The sequence below is a fragment of the Nannospalax galili genome, unplaced genomic scaffold, assembly GCF_000622305.1.
Source record: "Nannospalax galili isolate Female #2095 unplaced genomic scaffold, S.galili_v1.0 scaffold85, whole genome shotgun sequence".
NCBI classification, from domain to species: Eukaryota; Metazoa; Chordata; class Mammalia; order Rodentia; family Spalacidae; genus Nannospalax; species Nannospalax galili.
In genome coordinates this window covers 7,182,505-7,203,892 of record NW_008358866.1, presented here as the reverse complement: position 1 = coordinate 7,203,892, position 21,388 = coordinate 7,182,505, and the positions used below count along the sequence as shown (strand labels likewise).

The window sequence follows — 21,388 nt, the reverse complement described above, 5'->3', positions numbered from 1 at the left end:
AGTTTTGCCAGCACCATTTGCTAAACATGCTGTCTTTCCTCCAGTTAATGTTCTTGGCCCCTTTGTCAAATATCAGGTGGCTAAAATTGCACTTACTCATATTTGGGTCTTCAACTTTGTTCGACTGGTCTATGGGTCTATTTTTGTGCCAGTACCATGTTGTCTTTATGACTATAGCTCTGTAATGCAGCTTGAAATCTGGTGTAGTAATTCCCCCGGCATTGCTCTTAGTGCTCAGGGTTGTTTTGACTATCCGAGGTCTTTTGTGCTTCCATATGAATCTTGGGATAGTTTTTTCCAATTCTGTGAAAAATGTCATAGGGATTTTGATTGGCATTGTGTTGAATCTCTACATGACTTTTGGTAGGATGGTCATTTTCATAATATTAATTCTTCAAATCCATGAGCATGGGAGGTCCTTCCATCTTCTGATGTCTTCCTCAATTTCTTTCTTTAAAGAGTTAAAATTTTCCTTGTAAAGCTCTTTAATGTCTTTGGTCAGGTTTATTCCAAGATATTTTATTTTATTTTTTTTTTGTGGCTATAGTGAATGGGAGGGTTTCCCTGTGCTCTTTCTCTGACTGCTTGTCATAGAAAGGCTATAGACTTTTGTAGGTTAATTTTGTAACCTGCCACTTTACTGAATGTGTTAATAATTTCTAGGAGTTTGCGTGTGGAATGTTTGGCGTCCTTTAGGTATAATATCATATCATCTGCAAAGAGGGATAATTTGAGCTCTCCTTTTCCAATTATTACTCCTTTAATTTCGGATAATTTGAGCTCTTCTTTTCCAATTATTACTCCTTTAATTTCCTTCTCTTGTCTTATTGCTCTTGCAAGAGTTTCAAGTACTATGTAAAGGAGAAGTGGGGATAGTGGGCAGCCTTGTCTGGTTACTGATTTCATTGGGAATGCTTCCAGTGTTTCTCCATTGAGAATGATGTTGGCTGTGGGTTTGTTATATATGGCTTTAATTATGTTGAGGTATGTTCCCTCCATTCCAATTCTCTCTAGGTCTTTAAACATAAATGCATGTTGAATTTTGTCAAACGCCTTCTCTGCATCTATTGAGATGACCATGTGATTCTTGTCTTTGAGCCCATTTATATGATTTAGGACGTTTATTGACTTCTGTATATTGAACCATCCCTGCATCTTTGGGATAAAGCCAACTTGATCATGGGTTAGTTTAAGGGAGGGGGGAGGGAAGAGTATACAAGGAACCTAGGGGATAAAGGGAAAGAAAGAGCTCAAGAGAGGCAGGACCATAGGAGAAGGGTATTAGTAAGGGAGAAAGGGAAGAAATGGGGGCACCTTAAGTGGGAAAACCATGATGGAGAGGTGAGACAATGCAAGAGATAAACAATGCCCAGCTAGTTTTGAAAACCAGAGGGAACCATATTACTCCTGCAACCTACTGACAAATTATACATAGCAGATCAAGAAACATATGTCTAGGTAGGTAATGTTTATCTGAGAACAACTGGTCTTTGCCCAAGTTTTATCGATATGACACACAGTAATTAAAAATACCAGACGGGTGGAACTAACCTTCTTGGGTGTTTAACAGACATACTTTGAGGCCTATAATAATTTGGTCAGAGGGACAGCCCCTTACCCTTCAAGTTCCAGAGAACAATGGAACATCTCTCAAAATGTCCTGTAAATGTGGTGGGTCACCTGCCCTCTTGTTCAGGGGGGCATGGAGACCCCACAAAATGGACTTGAACCAGTGTCCAGTCTACAAAGAGGAGGGTCAACACAGAGGAATCATTTCCTCCATGCTTCCAAGCGAAGCCAACCATGGTCAAGCAGGACCTTTGACTTATCTTCACATGGGTGGAACTGATAAAAGAAAGGAGCCAGGGGCTCTTCCCAAGCCCATGTGACCCCTGAGGAACACATCCTCAAATGACCTCAAGAGTAAAAATAAATCGGTTTATCTGGACCAACTGTATGGCCTTAAACACCCAAAGGGAAAATATAACCAAAGATTAAATAGGCCAACATAATTTCATAAGAGTCCATATGTATAACTAAAGGCTACATAACAAGCAACAATGCCAGACAGGCGATACCTTCTTTTGAGCTGTTGGCCAGGGTGGCCAAAGGGATTCCCAGATAGTAACCCAGCAGAGAACTGGGAAATTGAACAGCAGACCCCAATCTCATCCAAAGGAATATTGACAACTGATTACCGCTAGATGAGGAACAGCTGACCCTCCTAAAACAAAGACCTCTGACAGGCTGACTAGATTCACCAGAAGGGCAAGTAGTGGGGAGTGGCTGGGGGTGCCAACAACACAGCAGACAGTAGCAGGGATATCAGAGTGTAAGGGCTCTGGTCGGCGGAGGGAGGCTATGGGAAGATGCCACCTGGGAAGTGGGTGTATAAATAAATAAATAAAAAATAATTCTTCAAAGCATAAAAATTTGCTCCTTAATAATTAGTAGATGTGAAAAACATTACCATTGAAAGCTACATGATGACTTTATATCCATGCTCAGATGCCAAGGAGCTCAGAATGTAACCGACTGTGACTAGTAATAATCAGATATATAGAGATTATAAATGCATTGCATCTTAGTGTCAATTGTATTAAATGTGAATTTTTCTGTATGAAACTGTGTATTTTAATAATGAAATGGAGATCTTTTTTAAAGTTTAAAACCTCATTTAATTTTATGTCTTATAGGGTTTATACGGAGTACAATATTGTATAACTGTATTAATTCAACTGTAAACCTAAAAATTTACAGCCAATTTTGAAAGACATGCATCTTAGCTCTGGAAATTGTTATTGAGTATATCAATGCTGTTGTAATGAAATGCTTCTTCTAATTATAGGGTTATTAGATAAATTATATATAAAAAAAGAAAACAACAACAACAACAAAAAAGTCACAGCATTTCAACCCCCTAGAATTTAGAAGTTCATTCTGTTCAGAGATGAAGAATCTGTAAATGTACTATCTAGTTTATGTTAGAGAAGGTAAAATCTGCCAAGTATTAAAGATGAGCCCACCTATTACTACTGAATTAGTCAAATGAAAAAGCGTTCATTTTCAATATTTATTTGTGTGTGTGTGTGTGTGTGTGTGTGTGTGTGCATGTGTGTGTGTATGCATGCAAGTGTGGGTGCCTGTGGAGGACAAAGGTCTCAGATCCCCTGGATCTGAAGTTACAAGCAGTTGTGAGCCACCATATGTGGGTGCTAGGAACTCACATCCTCTGGAAGAGTAGCTGATCCATCTCTCCATTCCTGAAAAAGTGGTTTTTAAATTATGAGCTGTATCTTTTGCATTAGTGTGATCTATACACATAGCATAGGTATCATACCTGTAGAGGGTCTATATACACACAGATAGAGCATATATATGTATAATGATCAATATTTTACTAAAGAATTAGGCAGCTCTAAAGTAAAATGCCTATCTGTATAAAAATGAAGACATTAGGCCACCTCAGGTTAAATGATACAGATCAAGTTCCCAGCTTGAGGGCAAGGCTGTAATCTGAGTATTATGTTTCTCTCAAAAAGATGGGTTGATAGCCGGGCATGGTGGCGCAAGCCTGTCATCCCAGCACTTGGGAAGCAGAGGCAGGTGGATCTCTGTGAGTACAGCTGGGGCTATAGGGAGACCCTGCTTCAAAAAGACAGAAGAAAAAGATGGGTTGGTGGGGGCTGAAGAGATGACTCAGCAGTTAAGAGCACTGACTGTTCCTGCAGATGATGCAGGTTAGAAAACCAACATGTTACCCATACGGTGGCTAACAACCACCTGTAACTCCAGTTTCAGGGGACCCAATGCCCTCTTCTGATCTCTGCAGGCATCGCATGACACAAGTGTACTTACATACATGCAGGCAATACACTCAAACTCATAAAATAAAAATAATAAAATATTTTACAAAAAAAAAGATGGGTTCTTACTATAATTTACCTAGCCGAGGAAACAATGAAGAAAAAGAATTTCTAAGCACACAGTACACAGAATAAACCTCATAAATTTCAGTGCTTTTACCCTACAGTATTTTTTTAATAGAAAAGTAGTGCTTACAATACAGGGAATAAAGACTCCATCTGTCTCTTTTATTCAAACTTTTATGGTATTGTTCACACAAAACAGAAAGGTAAGACAAAGAAAATGTTTCCAAAGCTCTTCATATGTCAAATTCTGAATTAAGGCCTGGTGTCTAATTGTTCTGCTGCCTGGAACTGTCTTGTTCTGACTATTTAGCTTCTCCACAGTTTCCAATGAGCTTCCTTCATCTCGAATACACACACGTGCTCAAACACACTAAATCACAGTTAATTGCATGTCTTAAATTAAAAGACAAAAATAATGTACAATTAATTGGGGGAAATCGTCAATTGGTGACTGAGTCTTGCTCATTACACTCGATGAACAGGGTGTATGCTAACTGCTAGTTCCTAGCTAGGCAATCGTCTATGACACTAAGATAGAGGGCAATCCTCCGCAGAGCAGTCTGGACCGAAGAGCCAACAGCTTTTGAAACACTCACTACTGTACTTCCAGTGCATACAGTGTTTACGCAGAGAGTTTCAATGTAAGAGTGTGCATAATTATGGCTAATTAGAAAAAATAAAACATTCTTGATAAAGGATTGAACAGGGATGAGATTTTAGCAAATAATGGAAAAATCTAAGCTCTTACAAATGATTCTGTCATGCTTCGTGACATGAATAAATGGTAAGGACATACTCTTATAAGAAAAATTATTACAAGCCAGCATGTCTTTTCAAGGATATGGAATGGGTAGGTTAAGCAAGAAATTCAAGAAAGGGGAAGAAGGAAGACACTGGGAAAAACACAGCAAAATGTTAACAGATGTCATTTCTGAGTAATTCATGCTTCTGAAATTCTCTACTTTTCTAAAAAATAAACATTTTGTTTTTAAATTTTTCATCTAAATTTTTTCCTGAATCTGACAGAAACTATAAGTTTTAAAGATTTATGAGAATCGTCTAAGATGAACATACCTTGCTATAATAATAAAAATAGCGCCTTAATATTTAAAAAACAGTTGCAAAGCACCTATATACAATCCTAATATATTTTTACTTATACAGAAGAATCATCTCTATAGCATACATTTACAGACATAGTAAATACAACACTTTAAAACATGCTTAATAAAATTAAATGTTTATCAAAATAAAGTATTTGAACAAATATCCTATATTGGCAGATCATGGGAAAATCACTGCAAATCTTTTTTAAAGTTACTGATAGTGACAAACTACAAAATATACTCATTCACTGTGAACTTAATAATCTTGAATTTGAAGTGCTGCAGATCTTCTCTCCTCCACTCACCCTTCTTCTCATTATTTATTTTCTATCCTATAAAACAGACTTTGCATCTATCGACCTCATATAATCTTGATGCCAAATCTGACAATAAGCAACATATGCACACAAACACATGCAGAGTTTCATATTTTCATCAAAGTCGCTGGCAAACAGCAATGTTTTGCAACACACCACTAATCATGCTAACTTTTGCTTCATTTCCTTTTTGGAAGGAAAGAATACACAAAACCCAACAGAGTAAATACATTCTAGGACATACAACAATTTATTAACCTTGAAATGATAACCACTCCCTTCCCTCTTTTACTTATTAAGGGTTAGAAGGGAGAAAGATAACCATTATCCTCAAAGACCATGTCTCCACTTGAGGCACTGTTACATCCCAAGGGTAATATTTTCATTCCATTTTTAATGGAACAAATACCTAATATGAATATGTATTAAAAAATAATTGAGGCAGTACAATGTCAACTCATCATGCTGCCATCCAGTGTCATCTCCCAGTGCTGAGAATCCTCTAAACAAAAGCTCTGGTGGAACAGCATGTCTCAAGAGCAGAAACCCCAGCCTTGATCAGGAAAGGGGCAGCAAGGAAGGCGCTCCGAGTTTTCCTCCTGTGGATGCTCAAAGTTCTCAAAGGCCATGCTTAAAATTGCCAAGAACAACGTATTATAAACCTGCTCTAGGAAATGGAATTTAAATTAAGTGCCCCCATTTATAATGTTACGAGGAATACTTGAAAGAGCAGTCAATTCTGGTAGGATTACACTGTGTCTAGATTCCTGCATTATCATGTTCATAGGATAACATATACTTTGGAACACTGGACAGCCCATAATACCCAAAAATGGTACCAAGATTTCCCTTTACGTTTCTTCGAGTTTAATAAAATACTTATGCTTTTTTAGTTTGGGTGGTTCTACTTGACATTTTCAAAATAAAAACTAAACAAAAAAGATTTTCTGTGCCTATTCTATGCACAAATTTTTATTGACTCTTTCTTTGATAACGTGTTCAGATCTATTTTGTGCTTGTGATTATTTAAATCAGACTAATAAGCAGCCTAAATTTTATAAAAATCCACCAACCAACCATAACATTCTATGTTATTTTTCAAAAGACAGAAAAATTCTTTGCTTCAGAAAATTTTTACCATGATCTCTGATAACAGAAGAAGTGCCTCTACACAAAGGCAGCTCCACCGTCTGCCTGGCATTCTCACAGTGTGACAAACAGACTGGTAATTAACTGCTTTCTTACCGAAATCTGCCAGCTTTAACTCCCCCGTGTCACTGATCAGAAGGTTCTGTGGTTTCAGGTCTCTGTGCAGAATATACCGCTGGTGGATGTAAGACAGCCCTCGCAGCAACTGAAATAAAAACAACTGAAAAATACGAAGACGAAAGTTAAAATCTGAATCCAGATAAATGTAAGTTTATACGTACAATTACATTTTGTGAAAATGGGTAACCATCACTAAATGTCCTATTAAATTATTAAACAGGATGTGCAATACTAGCGCACAAACCCCTAATTCAGCAAAAAGCAAATCTGAAAATTACTAAAAATTAATTTTGTCAATTCAGATACTTGCTCAGTCAGACAGATCTATAATTTGCATTCCTTAATGAGCAAAATATCAAGTGTTTATAGTATTGATTTCTTTAGCCTATAATGGGATCTGAGAGAGAAAAGCTGCCTATAGCACTACTAAAGATATAAAAATTTAAATATAAATGCTTATATTTATTCAATTTCTTAAGATGGCATCCATGAATTCACCCATTCCCACATTTTAGGAAGAGAAAGATGATTTGAAATAATTAATCGCCACATGGATGATTAATAATAAATTGTGATCATACTGCCTTTGCACATATGGCCATAGAGATTACTGCCTGAACACAGACTTGCACCTTCACTAACTGCAGAGCTGACCTAGCCTAAATGGACAGGAAACAGAAAATAGAGGCATTAAAGATTCAAGAGCAATAATTTTTCTGTGACAATTAATTTAAGAAATGACAAATGGCCTTCTCTTTGAAGTTTTATATCAAACATTGTATTTTGATAACATTCCAAATTCCTTCTTGTAAAAGAGATTAGTTTCAAACAATTTGCTTGCTAAAATCACTCTAACTGATCTAGCCTTTAAACAATCAATCATAAAATAAACAAAAATAAAAGCAAATGTGTTTTTACATTTATGTGCCACCAACATTCTTGCTCTGTATAACCGGTTAGTGACAAAAGGGAGTTTCAAGAAAACTTTACATGAGTTAAAAGACTGATGGTCTAACAATTCTGGATTATTCAAGTGGAAAAGATTTAGCAACTCCTTGAGAGCCTTGGGAGCTGGTATTTCTGAAATGTTCCAACTAATAAGGACTATGAAATTCAAGCACAAGTTTCTACTGAGATGATATCTTGAAAAAACAGTATGATTAATTCATCTAAAAATCTTTGTATGTGATAATGTGCATGGCTCAGAAAAGGTCTGGGATCACTATTTCCAGAGTATAAATAACCCAAAGGGTATGCCTGTTCTCAGTTAGTCTAGGCTGAAATACAGGCTTAAAGACTTTGGGAAGCAAACATCTCTTCAGACCCTCCGCTCTTCTTGTATAGAAGATGGGAAAACTTGATAAGCATTAGTCTCATTCCTCAGTTCTAATGTCTCTGTTCCCTGGAGCTTAAGGTTTCTAATTTCTATGAAAATCCCTACTTCTTCAGTTTAGAAGGAAGAAAAGTGGCCAAATCAAAACATGTCATATTTTGAAAATCTTTAAGACAAACATGCATGTAGACCATATAACAAATTAAATTTCAAGAATAAACATTTTAGTACAAAATACTTGGGCACTGTACAAGATGCTAGCTGTTCTTTAGGAAAAAAAGAGACTGAGAATCCATTGTCTTCCTACTCATGAAAATGCTTTCAACTTAAGGATGTAAGACACTGTAGATGCAAGCTGCTTTTCTATGCATTATAGAATACCACCTCATTTAACCCTATGGCAGGTGTTACAAAGTAGATCCTATTATTATCTCTACAATAGTGATGAAGAAAGAGTGTAGTTTCTAATGATTTCTCTGCAATTAAGTTCAAAAGCCAGGACTGAAACCCAGATTGTTTGAGTACAAAGCTGACACCTTTAACTAACCTAGTATAGAAATTATAGACAAGAATCAACACATGTAGGCACTGTGCTGACATATAAGCTGTTTCCTCAAACTGATGGAATAAAATATGGGCATCTAAGAACATGGCCTCTGAGCCCACTGAACTGACCTCTAATTTCAGCTGGGTGCTCAGTCACTATCAGTCCACATTCCCTGGCTCTAAGAAATCTTGTACCCACCTGTGAGTACAGGCATGTTGATCTTCAAATTTGTACCTTGGTCCCTGTTTCTTTGCCAGAAAAGACAACTCTCACCATTGCCTATTCATTGCCATCTACTACTTAGGTCTCTTCTCAGAAATCCCTTCCTCCCTGGTACCATCCCTGTCCTCCTCAGACCCTCCCTCTCACTCCCACTTGTCTGGGTGAGATGCTCCTCCTCTCTGCCCCCAGTGTACATTCTGCATGCATCTAACACAGTACAGTATTTAACAACCTCCCCCACACTGTATGCCTTACCCCTTGTTAGAAACTGGATATACAGTTGGCACTTCTATACCAGTAATGGGATTACTGAATAAATTTAGAGACATCTGAATAGAAGCAGATTTTAAAAAGTCATAGAGAATCCCATTCTAGGATTTCCTAACAGCTAAAGGCAGAAGAAAGTAGACTCAAAAGCACCAAAGGATTCTTCTTTTAATACCCGCAACAATTAGTGAAAATACATAATCCTTATGCTAATCCACAAGGATACCTTATTTAAAGAGATTAGGAAAACCTATTATTAGGGAAGGATGAGACTATACTCTCCAGTTTTAAATGAACAAAAGCCTCAAACATGGCAAACAAGTCCCCAAAATGTATAACGTCAAGACAGAGGAAATCTATACACAGCAAATTTACAGCTAGGTTCTGTTATACAAAAATGGACAGAAGACATGGTTCCCTAGATTCTAGGAACTCACAGTACATTTGGTATGATAGTTTTGTTGTTTGTTTTGTTTTTAATACAGGTTCTCCCTGTACCCCAGGTCTCCTGGAACTCATTGTATAGATTAGGCTGGTCTCAATCTCATAGAGATTCTCCTCCCTCTGCCTCCTGAGTGCTGGGATTAAAGGCATGTATCACCATGCCTGGCTTTATGTTCGGTACGACATTTACACAAACAGATCACTGACACTTAAGAGATCTTCACTATATGATAAACACTGAGCACCCAGAAGATACTAGGAAAGAACTAGCAACAAGAAAGTAGAACTGGTTCTACTATCATATGAAGATTAGCCTGTGAGAGGAATCAAGAAATTTGTCATTTGAAATGGAATTCATTATACATAAAAGGACACTGTGCTAAGCTAAGTGATCTTTGGACACAGAAATTGAAATGATGATGTGATAAATCCCTTGTTATTCTGAAGGGAAACTTTAAGAGACCAAGGTCACAGGTATAACATAAATTCAAAAGGAAAAAGAATAAACCAAAGAAGATAATATACAAAACTAGAAACTACCAACACACTGTCATAAAAGTAACGGGTGGCAATTAGAAAAGTTCACTGAAGCTGGTTGTGGTGATGGTGCACATCTGTAATCCCAGTACTCAGGAGGCTGAGGCAGGAGGATTGCAAGCTCTGGGCTTGCCTAAGATATATAATGAGACTTTACAAAGAAAAGAAAGGAAGCGGGGGAAAGGGAAAGGAGGGAAGAAAAGGAGAGAGGACGGGAAGAAGGAATAGGGAAAGGAAGGAAGAGAAACAGGGAAAGTGGAGAGGTGAAAGGGAGAGAGAGAAAGGGGGTCTGGAGAGGAGGGGTGAAGGAAAAGTAGGAAGGGAGAAAGAGGAAAGGGGAGGGAGAAAGGATTGGAAGGGCCAGGGAAGGAGACAAGAGGACAGAGGAAAGAAACAGAAAAGGAAAAGAAAGGCTTAATTGAAACAGTTGGAAAACTAGATGTTTTTACAAATAACTTCTTAATGTGACTAACATTCTGTGCACTGGTAAACAGGGTGAGAGACACTAAGGACTCAGCACCTCACTGAGTTAGGCAGAATGCCCCACATGCTACTTTGTGGGAATATGTAGGGGTCTCAATTCTTCAGAATTTCTTCTTCAAGACAAACAAGCAAATGCAAATACATAATCCATTAAAATTTCTGAAAAAGCAAATTCTCTTGGTTGTTGCATATAACGATGACACAACCAAGCTATTACCTGACCTTCTACAAAAAAACGAGAGGTCATTGAGAAGAAAAGGACCACCAGAATATTCCACACAGGCAGAGAGGAAGAATCAGCTCTGCTATAAAAACTTAGCAAACATCAGTGGAGCTTCAAGTAATAAAAAATTAAGAAGGGAGGCTAATACTAGTTTAATGGGGGAGCTTAAATTTAAAGATCACTCCAAGCACTTTTACATATATTATTTAGCCTTTTCATCCTACAATTCCATATTTATCCTTTTCTTATAAACAAATGGAAAACCAGAACAAGTTTACTCAGAGTCATTACTCTCACACAGTTCTCATAAGCTCTGTATCACATCTCATTATTTTAAATGAGGCTCATGCTTACTGCATGCATGGCTAAGTACAGTCAGATACCTAAATAATCAATGTGCTTTCATTATTAAATGAACTCAACTTTGTAAAAGCCTCAATTAGCATACAATGATCTCTATGGTTCTTGAATTTCCATTATTTTCTATTTAAAAACTTCCTAGAAATAAATAATATAGCAGAAAGTAGTGTCATGTAACAAAGTTGGTAAATTATATTTGGAATTATCAAGTTGGTAAATTATATTTGGAATTATCTTTCTCTCTTCTACTGCAGTGGGCACAAGGTCTTCCCCAAAACACTATCAACCCTGGATATTCTGCTCAATCTTTATGAAAAAATCCCTCAATTATCTATCAGCATGATCTCTGAACATATGTACTCTAGTGCGAGTAAGCTCAATTTCTGTTAATAAAAACCCAATGAGCAGGCCTTAAGAGGCAATGATGTGCTGAGTGGGGACACTTGTTTCAGCAGCAGATGTGTCTCTAGCTGTGTTGTCTTGTCATTCTCTGCAGGAAGCGGTCCACACTCAGTGCCACGGCAGTGGGAACATCCTTTACTACTTCATCTATTCCTTTAAAATCTTCAAACAAGTTTTAGAAGTTAAAAAAAATAGATCAGGGATTTTATCCTAACTTTCAGTTAGGTGTAAAGGTACACATTATCGGACATGATATGTTGTATTTATTGTGCAGAAGAATTTCAGAGAGTATTATGCTTTATAAGCAAACCCTCCTACCAGTTAAAGGATGCTCTCTCTCACTTTCTAGAGTCATTAGGTTCCAGGAAGGGTCAGAAATGCAAGGATTCTTTAATATTCTTCCTCTTAATATGAGAAGAAGCACAGTGAACATTTTACAGATTTCAAGCACGAACAACTTTCTTTGTGGAATGTCTAGGGTAGAGTCTCTTAGGGATGGTGTTAGATTAGTAGTAAGGGCTATTGGCAATGCTGCATATATGGCATGCCAATAATTTCCCCAAAGGACAGCTAATCTATTTTGTTGTCATACTTTGTTGGAGGCTGTTTAATATCTCTGTATCTTAGGTTTCTCATCTTGAGAAGGACTGGCTGAATCTTAGAAGGGCCTTAAACAGCCACTTAGATCATAAATTTATATCATTTCAAAATCTTATGAATAACAAAAATGGAAGAGGCTCCATAAGTACATGATTAGGTGCCATTCATATATCCATCAGTTTAGAAAAGATAATTAGAAACAATGAGTCCTCAAAACATCTAATGAAGGTCAAAATATTCTACAATATATGTCAGGTAACAGTTTTCTTGCAATGCTATTTCCTTAATTCTTAAAAGCCACAAAATGATTCATCATGACTCATTCTATTTAATTAAGTCTTAAAATATGAAATCATGATCTTTAATACACCCAATATACATCCAAATCATTTTCACTTTACAAAGCATTACTGCAATTTGATGTATAGGACTTTAAAAAAAACTTTTATTTTTAAGAATTTTTAATTTTATGTGTACACGTATTGGCCGCATGTAGATAGGTGCAACCATGTCTGCCATGCCTACAGAGGTCAGAAGAGGGTTATCAGATCCCCTAGAACTCAAGTGACAGATGGTTGTTAGTGGTCATGTGGGTGATGGGAATCGAATCCAGGTCCTCTACAAGACAGGTCAGTGCTCTTAATCTCTGAGCCATCTCTCTATGGCTGATGTATAGGACCTTTAAATAACACCAAGAAAATTATACAAATATAATAAAGGAGACAGAGAGGCTGGATTCTCCCTTCCTCAGCATCCACTGATTGCCTGTAGAAGACAGAAAATTTAAACTATTCAACATCAAATTCACTAGTTATTCACTGATGTGTCACTTTGCGCAACAGTGCACTTTTCTCAATGCACTTCATCTGTACCCAACTCTTGCAAAATCTTCATAGTAGAAGGAATATGTCATTTTTCTACCCCCTTTGAGTTCTATCACTTTACTTTTTGCTTTTGTTAGAGTCCCTTAAGGCCTTACTTTTTTTTAGAACTCCTAGATAATATAACAATTAACATATACTTCTAAGATCATAGAACATTATGTTTTTCCTAAGGATGATAGTTTATCAAGAGGAATAATTCAAAAAATGAGAATTCCTGGTACACAGGAATTGTAGAAATAACTGCTTTTAGTTTCTTTGATCCTTGCATTCTTCAAATCAGTTGTCTTCCATCCCACCATCTTCCCACCCGAATGCAATGGTGGCCATAAAGCAAGGAGCTGATCCAGAATGGAGGTACCCAGTAAGCAGACTGAAGGCTCCAGATCTAGAACCGGGGGACTTGCAGGAAATCAAATGGGGTTTATAACATAGATCTGTGCTCTAAAAAGCTCTGTGAAAGCAGAGCTGGTAGAATAAGTAGGTTTCTAGAACTTACTCGGATTTGTATGTATGATGAAAAATGCAGGAAGTCAAGGATTCTGTTGTTTAATGAAGAGGCTGATCAGCCCCAACTTAATATTCCTAGCTAATTAGAAACTCAGTTAAATTTTAGCTGGCACGTTTAATAGTTGCTCAAAATCATTTTTTCAGATAAAAACTAAAAGAATTATTCAAAGAAATATAAATAAATATTATTTTCTTTCCTCACTGCCAAGTTTCTGTCAGAAAGATACAATTAACTGAACTGACAATGCTTTTTCAGCTGCACAGAACCACCATGGACTACAAATTGGTAGAAGAAGAGGTAGCAATTCTTTCTAGCCAACTTTTTCAGGGAATGCATCCTACACTCCCCAAACAGGGCCATTTGGGTCTCACACAATGAAAATGAACAAGTATTTTTATTTCAATGGCTTTAGTGCCTAGAATAACATCTTAAGATATTAAATCAGCATAAAATATCTGTATCTTAATATGAACTATGAAAGCTAATATAAGAGTTTTAACATAAGAGAGAGATAGGCTGAAAATCTGACAAAGATAATGAATCTCGAGTCTTAAAGTCTTGAAGAAAAGTAGTCAAAGCAAGCTACGATAAAGAGAACATTAACTCCAAGTAAAATGTAATAAAGACTTGTGAATTTAGATACTTCTGATCAACACACTGTTCTCAACATCCTCAGAGGAAAATGAGGTAATAGGGATTTACAACAATGATGAGAAAATACCTTTGGGTTTTCCTGGCAAGCCACTTGAAATCTATGCCTAGCCAAGACAATCAGAAAAGTCCTGGATAGAGCATGCAACTCTATTCCATGGGCTGATTTCCCTCGTGGGGTTTCATGTCTGTCTTGGTAAACATGCATAGAAAAGAGCACTGTGGAAATCTATCTTTGAATGGAGACAGAAAAGCTGTCTTAAAGTCTGAATCCCAGGATGATGTTTCGCTTGATCCCAGTGGATACTCCCAGTTGGATGCTTCTGCCTTACAACTACATATATTATACCTTCAAGTGATTGTATTTTATCATTCTTTAAACTATAGTTTTAACATTTACAGAAAGAGTGTGTTATTTAATTACCTCACTTTGATTCCTGTCAGAACCAAGTTATTAATAAGCGTATCAGCAAATGATGCCAATGAATATTAACTCTATATTTTACTTATAAAGTTCACCTCTTAGCTCCTCCTTTAATATCTAATGCAACGTAAACTGATATGCAGAATTTCATTTTAATTTTACCGCTAATCTTCCAATCTCTATATATGGAATACTAGTCTCATATAACAACAATAGGACAAAAACATTCAGAAGAATCCTAGGCAGGACCAAGGTTGGACACTGAATATTTTAAAACACTCTTTAATGATCTCATGAAATAATTATAGTTCCTAAGATACAAAATTACAAAAAGCTTTGTAATATTTCTAGTAATGCATATGAGTATATCATTACTCGCTAAATGAGAGCTCTAGTGAAGAATATGGACAAAATCTGCTGTCATTTGATTTTCTATCTGAACATTAGAAAGTCTCATTTAGAAATCAATTCTCAGTGCCATCTGTATAAGACAATCTTAATTTGGCATAACATTATTCTATCTGTTACACACCTGCCTGTTCTCTAGACTATGAAAGAAGAATAGCAACTTTCCAACCATAACAAACATCATATCACTTTAATTAGTATACCTACTGGAATGAAGAACAAAAATCAATTCTATGCCAACCAGATTTCAGATAATTCAGAGAATAAAAGAGTTCAAAATTACTTTAGTCATTTTCAATTATTTTTTTATTAATGGCAAATGTGATTTCGCAGACAACCTTCTAGAAAAGTCATTATACCATGGAAATGGACCTAGATTACATAAACACACAGGAAGGTACAATCTCATCATGATAGTAAGATGTGAAGATGTGAGTATCTTCATCTCAGGATATCAGCTGGAGAGAGCATCAATTAATCTTTTCTTTTTTTCATGAACCTTGATTTTCAGTCTCTTATGCTTATCAATTTAAAAATATATGAAACCTGAATAAAGATGAGCAGACTGGCTCAGTCACTTAAAAATTTAATAGTTAATCTGCAACTCACTAATAATTATAAAATTGCAAATGTTTTGTATGCAACTAAACTGTGATAGCCATATTCAAATATAATTTGAAGTAAACAGTATTCAAAATCGGGAAAAATATCTACTCTGAAGGAAAAAAACCTAAAGAGTTTCCAAAATGCCAATTTCTCTGTTGTAGAAATTGGTTGCTATGCCTTTAATCATCATAAATATTTAAAATAAGGCCAATGTCTTCAGGCCTTTGGCTCAGGTCTTAAATTACCCTCTAAGTAATTAACTGCTGGAATTACTCATTTGTCAAAATTTTATATAATACTTAGAAATGAACTATTAAAAGTTAACATTTATTTTAGATTGCCACATTGGTAACAGACACATTCAGCAGTCAATTAAAATAGTTTGGGAAATGTAGTTAACATTGACTTATTTTATTGTAAGTCTATTCTAGCATTTCTAAGGAACATTCAACAAAAATAATAAAACTTTGGTAAGTGTTTTAATAGAAATTAGTACCAAATTAACTTTCAGTGCTTCAGATGTTCCTGTGAAATGGGGAGCTGCGATGCTCCAGTTTCTAGGGTCTTCTTTCTATTCTCTCACTGATACTTTTGTGATACTTGAAATTCTGCCCAAGTCACACTAAAGAACAATGTCCTCAATTCATAACTACATGACACTGACTCCTGATTTTTATATTATTTATTTTTGTGGGGGAGCATGCATGACACAACCCATGTGTAGAACTTGAGAGAGTTGGTTCTCTCCTTCCATCATGTGGGTCCCGAATACTGAACACAGATCCTCAGGATTGGCAGCAAGTGCTTTTACCTGCTGAGCCATCTCACCAGTCTAACATGGACATTTTAAAATAATAAGCAAGAATATGTGAAATTAAAACTAAGAAAATATATACATTCATTAAATTTAAGATGAATGATTAAAATGTTTCTACATCTTTTCAAGCTGCACACTGAAGAAACTTTATAATTCAAATTCACAAATCTGCAATCATTATCATTTGCTTTTCTTTTTAAAAATATTTTATTTATTTTTTAAATTTTATTTTGAGTGTATTGCTTGCATGTAGGTAGGTGCACTCATGTCATGCAATGCCCATGGAGGTCAGAAGAGGGCTACAGAGGGTGGTTATCCACCATGTGGGTGCTGAGAATTGAACCCAGGTCCTCTGCAAGAGTAGCCAGTGCTATCAACCACTGAGCCAGCAGTTGCTTTTCCAACCCATTTTTCTTCCTTTCACCATAAAAATACTGAGTATTTATTATATTTTATTTGATGATCTGTGAGGTATTTAGTCAAACACAGAACATTAGATAAAAGGACATGCTCTTTTAAAAATGTTTTTAAATTTTTATTTATTGTTATTATTGTTGTTTTTGTCTGTATGAGATGTATATATAAACGTGAGCACATGTATACCATGGCACACATGTGTATGAAGGACAGTTTTCAGGAGTAAATATTCTCCTTCTACCAAGGGATCTGAGAACCAAATGGAGGTCACTCAGTTTTACCCCATAAACCATCCTGGTGGCCCAAGACATAACTCTCCTAAAAATAATAACATCTCACCTGGTTGTTAGATATCCTTGAGTTTATGTAGAACTATCACAGTATCTTATTCAGCTCAAATGGGTCTTCTTTTAATATCTAGCATAGCATTATGAACAGCTGTTAATTTAGTAAATATTATTCTTATATTCTTCATTTTGTATTCATAGATTTAAGTAACCATAAATATCCTCACATGAATAAAATATGTTAATTCATCAAACAGAAATGCCAATGGGACATCTGTCACTGTGTCATAATAAGTCACCTTCGAGATCATGTCACCTGCAGTGTAGATCCTAAATCTAACCCTGGAGGAGTGACTTATCTCTTAGTGAACAGTGAGAACAAGTCAACATATAATTAGGTGAGTGGCCTCCAGTGGAAACAGGCTGTCAGCTTCCATGCTCTGCAATTCAGATGTCAGAACGCAAGGAAATAACAACTGCATCTGTTTTCTAGTTTCCTTAACTTCAGAGAAAGTATCACTACTATCTTCACTATGAAAACTGCAATAAACCTAAGGGACCACATACTTATAAAGTCACACCAAAGCTAATGATAGTAATTTAATGAGTTAATTTTGTGGCATATAAAAATAAACACTGAACAGAGTCAAAAAGTCCCTTAATAAATGTCTTAATTTCAGTGACTCTGATGTTTATTGTTTCATAAATGCAGGGTGACAACAGACCAATGCTCTGTGTTGCTGGCATAAGAAAAATGAAAGGGTTTAAATTTATAAAATTAGTTAATAAAAGCACAAGAAAAAAGAAATTAAGAAAAAATAGACTATAAATGCCATATTGATCCAATTATCTATTTTTAGAAATTTTTGGTCAGAGCCCACATAAGTTTCTATATTTTTTTTTCACAGGGTCTCCCTTGTCCCAGCAGGCCTGGAACTTACTATGTACAACAGGATGGCCTCCATCACACGAAGATCCACCTGCCTCTGCCTCCAGAGGACTGGGACTAAAGGCATGCACCACCACGCCCAGTGTAGGTTCTTCATTTTTAAATTATTTAACATAAATGGCCACCATAAGAACCTGCATTATTGTTACATGTGTTAAAAGCACCTATGAAAATTGAACAATAGAAAAAAAGACGTGAAAAAATATACATTGTAAGAGACAGTTTACAAAGTAAAACTATAAATGGACAGAAAATGTGAAAAGATGTTCAATGTCACTATTAGCCAACGCCAACATAGAAGACATCTCATGCTTTCTCATCAGACTTCCCTCTACTAAAAAGGGTGTTACAGAAGGATTCTGGAGTCTCCCAGTCATGGTTGACAAATATATTCCATGAAGAACAAGCAATAAAATTTATATATTTTTATACTAAAATATTTAATGTTAAAACATAATTTCTGCCAACTAAAGTAATGATTGGTTCTATTTAATAATACTTCTTTTACACCAAAATTTTTTAAAACTATTAAATAATGGTAGAAATATTAGACTTAGACTCTAAAAATTCATAGGAAGAATGAAAACACGTGGCTTAATAATCCCTTTTCCTACCTTCACATTATCTGGATGGAGTCCCCCAGGGTGCTTGTCCATGTACTGACATAAATCAGTGTGCTAGAAAAGAGAAGGGGAATGTATTAATATCCCTCTGGCTATAAAATGATGAATAGGTACTTTTCTACTTCAAAGTCATCATTTCCTTCTGAACAAAGCAAATACAAGACAAGTGGATGTATTTTTTCGTGTATGCAACAGCATGCTCCACCACATCCCATTTTTTAACCATAATTGAATCATCTTTACCTCTAGGTTTTACGTTAAACATCCCCGTAGGAAAGGAATGGGTGTTTATAATTTGTTAAGTGTCAACTTTTTCTTCATTGCACATATTCTTGTCCCTTAACAAAAATCCAATTAGAAGTTTTTCAAGTATGAATTTAAGTTCTTATTATTTATTTTATATGAGATGAAAACTCTCAAAATCTATTATGCTAGATAAATTACTAATTGTATTTATTTAAAATTTTCGTATCTATACTCACATCAATAATTTTGAGATTTCAAAAACTCCTGGTTATATTTAAGTAAATACACCTTATAATTTAACAAACATTTTCAAACTGGTAACTTAAGACATTCAGTTACACACGAGAAAAACTCTCAGATAACATGTAGTTATTTTTTAAAATATGGCAAGTTTAACATGCCAATAATAGCGCTTTTTAAAATTCATTTTTGTTTATATAATTACATATAACTTTTAAAAGGCAGGTAGAATTGTCTTACTAGAAGGCACTATAAGATTTTATAAGACAAATGTTTAATAATTCCATAAAATCGAATGAACAAGTTTCTGTGTCATTAGGCTTGAATGATTTGAGAAACACAAGTTGTATAATACACTCAAGAACCTTGCTACAGCATCATGACCACAGTTCAAATTCTGTTATTGCATTTTTACTGCATGCCAGATGGTAACTGCTGAGGATGCACAGCAGAGTTTAGCCCCATTCCTTCATTCTGACTTCTTGAGCCCATATGATGCTCTAGGCTCTGTGCTAGTCACTCAGAGTGAACAGAATGAGGCCAATAGAGACTGGGCATGGCAGTTACCACAGCAGAGGGAAGAAAGTCACTGTAACAGTACTGTGTAATGATTACTCAAGAAGCAAGGGTAATGTAATATCTACACATCCCAGAAAGGTCTCTGAAAAAAGCAGTTCTGAGAAAGACATAACAAAAAGGTAAAGACGAGAGCCATTTGATAGACACAGCTAAATAAAATGGGATAGAAGAGCTAGTAAATATATATTCTCTGATAAAACTGCCTTTCATTTGGAACTACACACAGGGTATTAAGCATGAAAGTCAACTACCATGCTGGCTCATTCTGCTTACTTTGGAAAACATAGTCTATGTGGTTCAGGAAGAGAAAAGGACATAAATGTACGTAGAAAGTGATATATATAGAAAATAAGCTCATTAAAACTCTAAAATGTAATTACAGCGAGTTCCACATGTCTTTGTCTAACTAATTATATGAAAATTATATTTCAAGCATTTAGAAACTGAGGAATTCATTTTGGACCTAAAACTGAGAGTTTATTATTCATGTCCTCATTCTTTCAAAGGTGGGTAATAGCCATCTCAGAAAGAAAGAAACAAAGTATATAAGACTGCTTGTTTTTTGAAGAACAAATAGGACTGTGTATGAGAAACTGCTTTTTTTAGATTGCTTCTTTTTTTATGTACATTTTATTGAGTTTCTGTGCATTTAATAAAATAGATCCTAATCAAATTCAAACCCCCTGATAAGATTATATATGTATATCTACATATATAGCACATGTGTATATGTATATATGGTATAATAAGATCCATGAGAGCAAGAATGATATACCCAATTGATTTAACATTTCACAAAGAGCAATCAAAATAATACACAAAAAGTATATCCATCATATAATAGTGGCTGCTATGGTTAGGATATAGTTTAAGTGTTCCTCTCCAATGAAAGATCCGTGTATGCAGTATTAAACCATTGAGATTTCAAAGAGATAGAGCCCTGTAGAAGGCCCTCAAGTGACCAAGGGTATACGACACTGGAAGGGATTAAGGTACTTCTAGTATGGCACTGAGTAAATTCTTAAGCAAGCATTTTGTTTCTTTGGTTCATTTTCTCTGAATTACAAAACAAAGAAAACTCGTGATATTCCTAAATACAAACTAAAACCAATAACAACAAACTCAGGAAGTACAAAAATAAATAAATATATTTCATATTACATGCTTATTTATATGTATGCAGATAAATAGCAACAAAAGAGTTCCATATGGCTTATAGTAATGTGGCTGATACCAAGTGTGGCATGTATCAAAATAAAATATAGCATAGCAAAATTCAAGAGACATCCACTCAACAGTTACATGCCCAACAAGAGAGCACAACACTCTAAAGCATAATTTGATCAATTAAAAAGGAGAATGAAAAATTATCAAAAGACTTTAACTCATTTCAAAAACCAATACATAGAAACGGCAAAAAAAAGCAAAATTTAAATTAGAGATATGACTAACAGAGAGAAGCAGCAGTTTTACTTTTGTGACCTGGATGTTCCTCTGACCCTGTGATGTCGAGCCATGGACCCAATTCCTTCCCACACTGTGCAAAGAAACCACTCCCCTTCCCTTTTCCAACCAATTGGTTGACCATAGCAGCTTACAGGGGAGGGGCTAAGGGTATAAAAGCTGAGAAAAACGACTACTATCCTCAGGCTTCTTGGGGTAAGTCTATAGCCCAGATCTCCGCGCCGGGCCTCCCTAAACCTCATT

At 35.7% G+C, this 21,388-nt stretch overlaps 1 protein-coding gene across 7 annotated transcripts in view; it reads right to left on the bottom strand.

Moving 5' to 3' along the window:
• The window catches only part of Cdk14 (cyclin dependent kinase 14), a 633,917-nt gene that overhangs the window by 318,237 nt on the left and 294,292 nt on the right, over positions 1–21,388 (bottom strand). For all 7 annotated transcript variants that reach the window (XR_003847675.1, XR_003847674.1, XM_008822523.2 and 4 more), the window contains 2 exons: positions 18,608–18,670; positions 6,601–6,724 (listed from right to left, as the gene is read on the bottom strand). Coding sequence is in view for 5 of the 7 variants with exons in the window: in XM_008822523.2 (XP_008820745.1) it covers positions 6,601–6,724; positions 18,608–18,670 (187 nt within the window). In the remaining 2 variants the exon portion in view is untranslated. The remainder of the gene's footprint in view (positions 1–6,600; positions 6,725–18,607; positions 18,671–21,388) is intronic.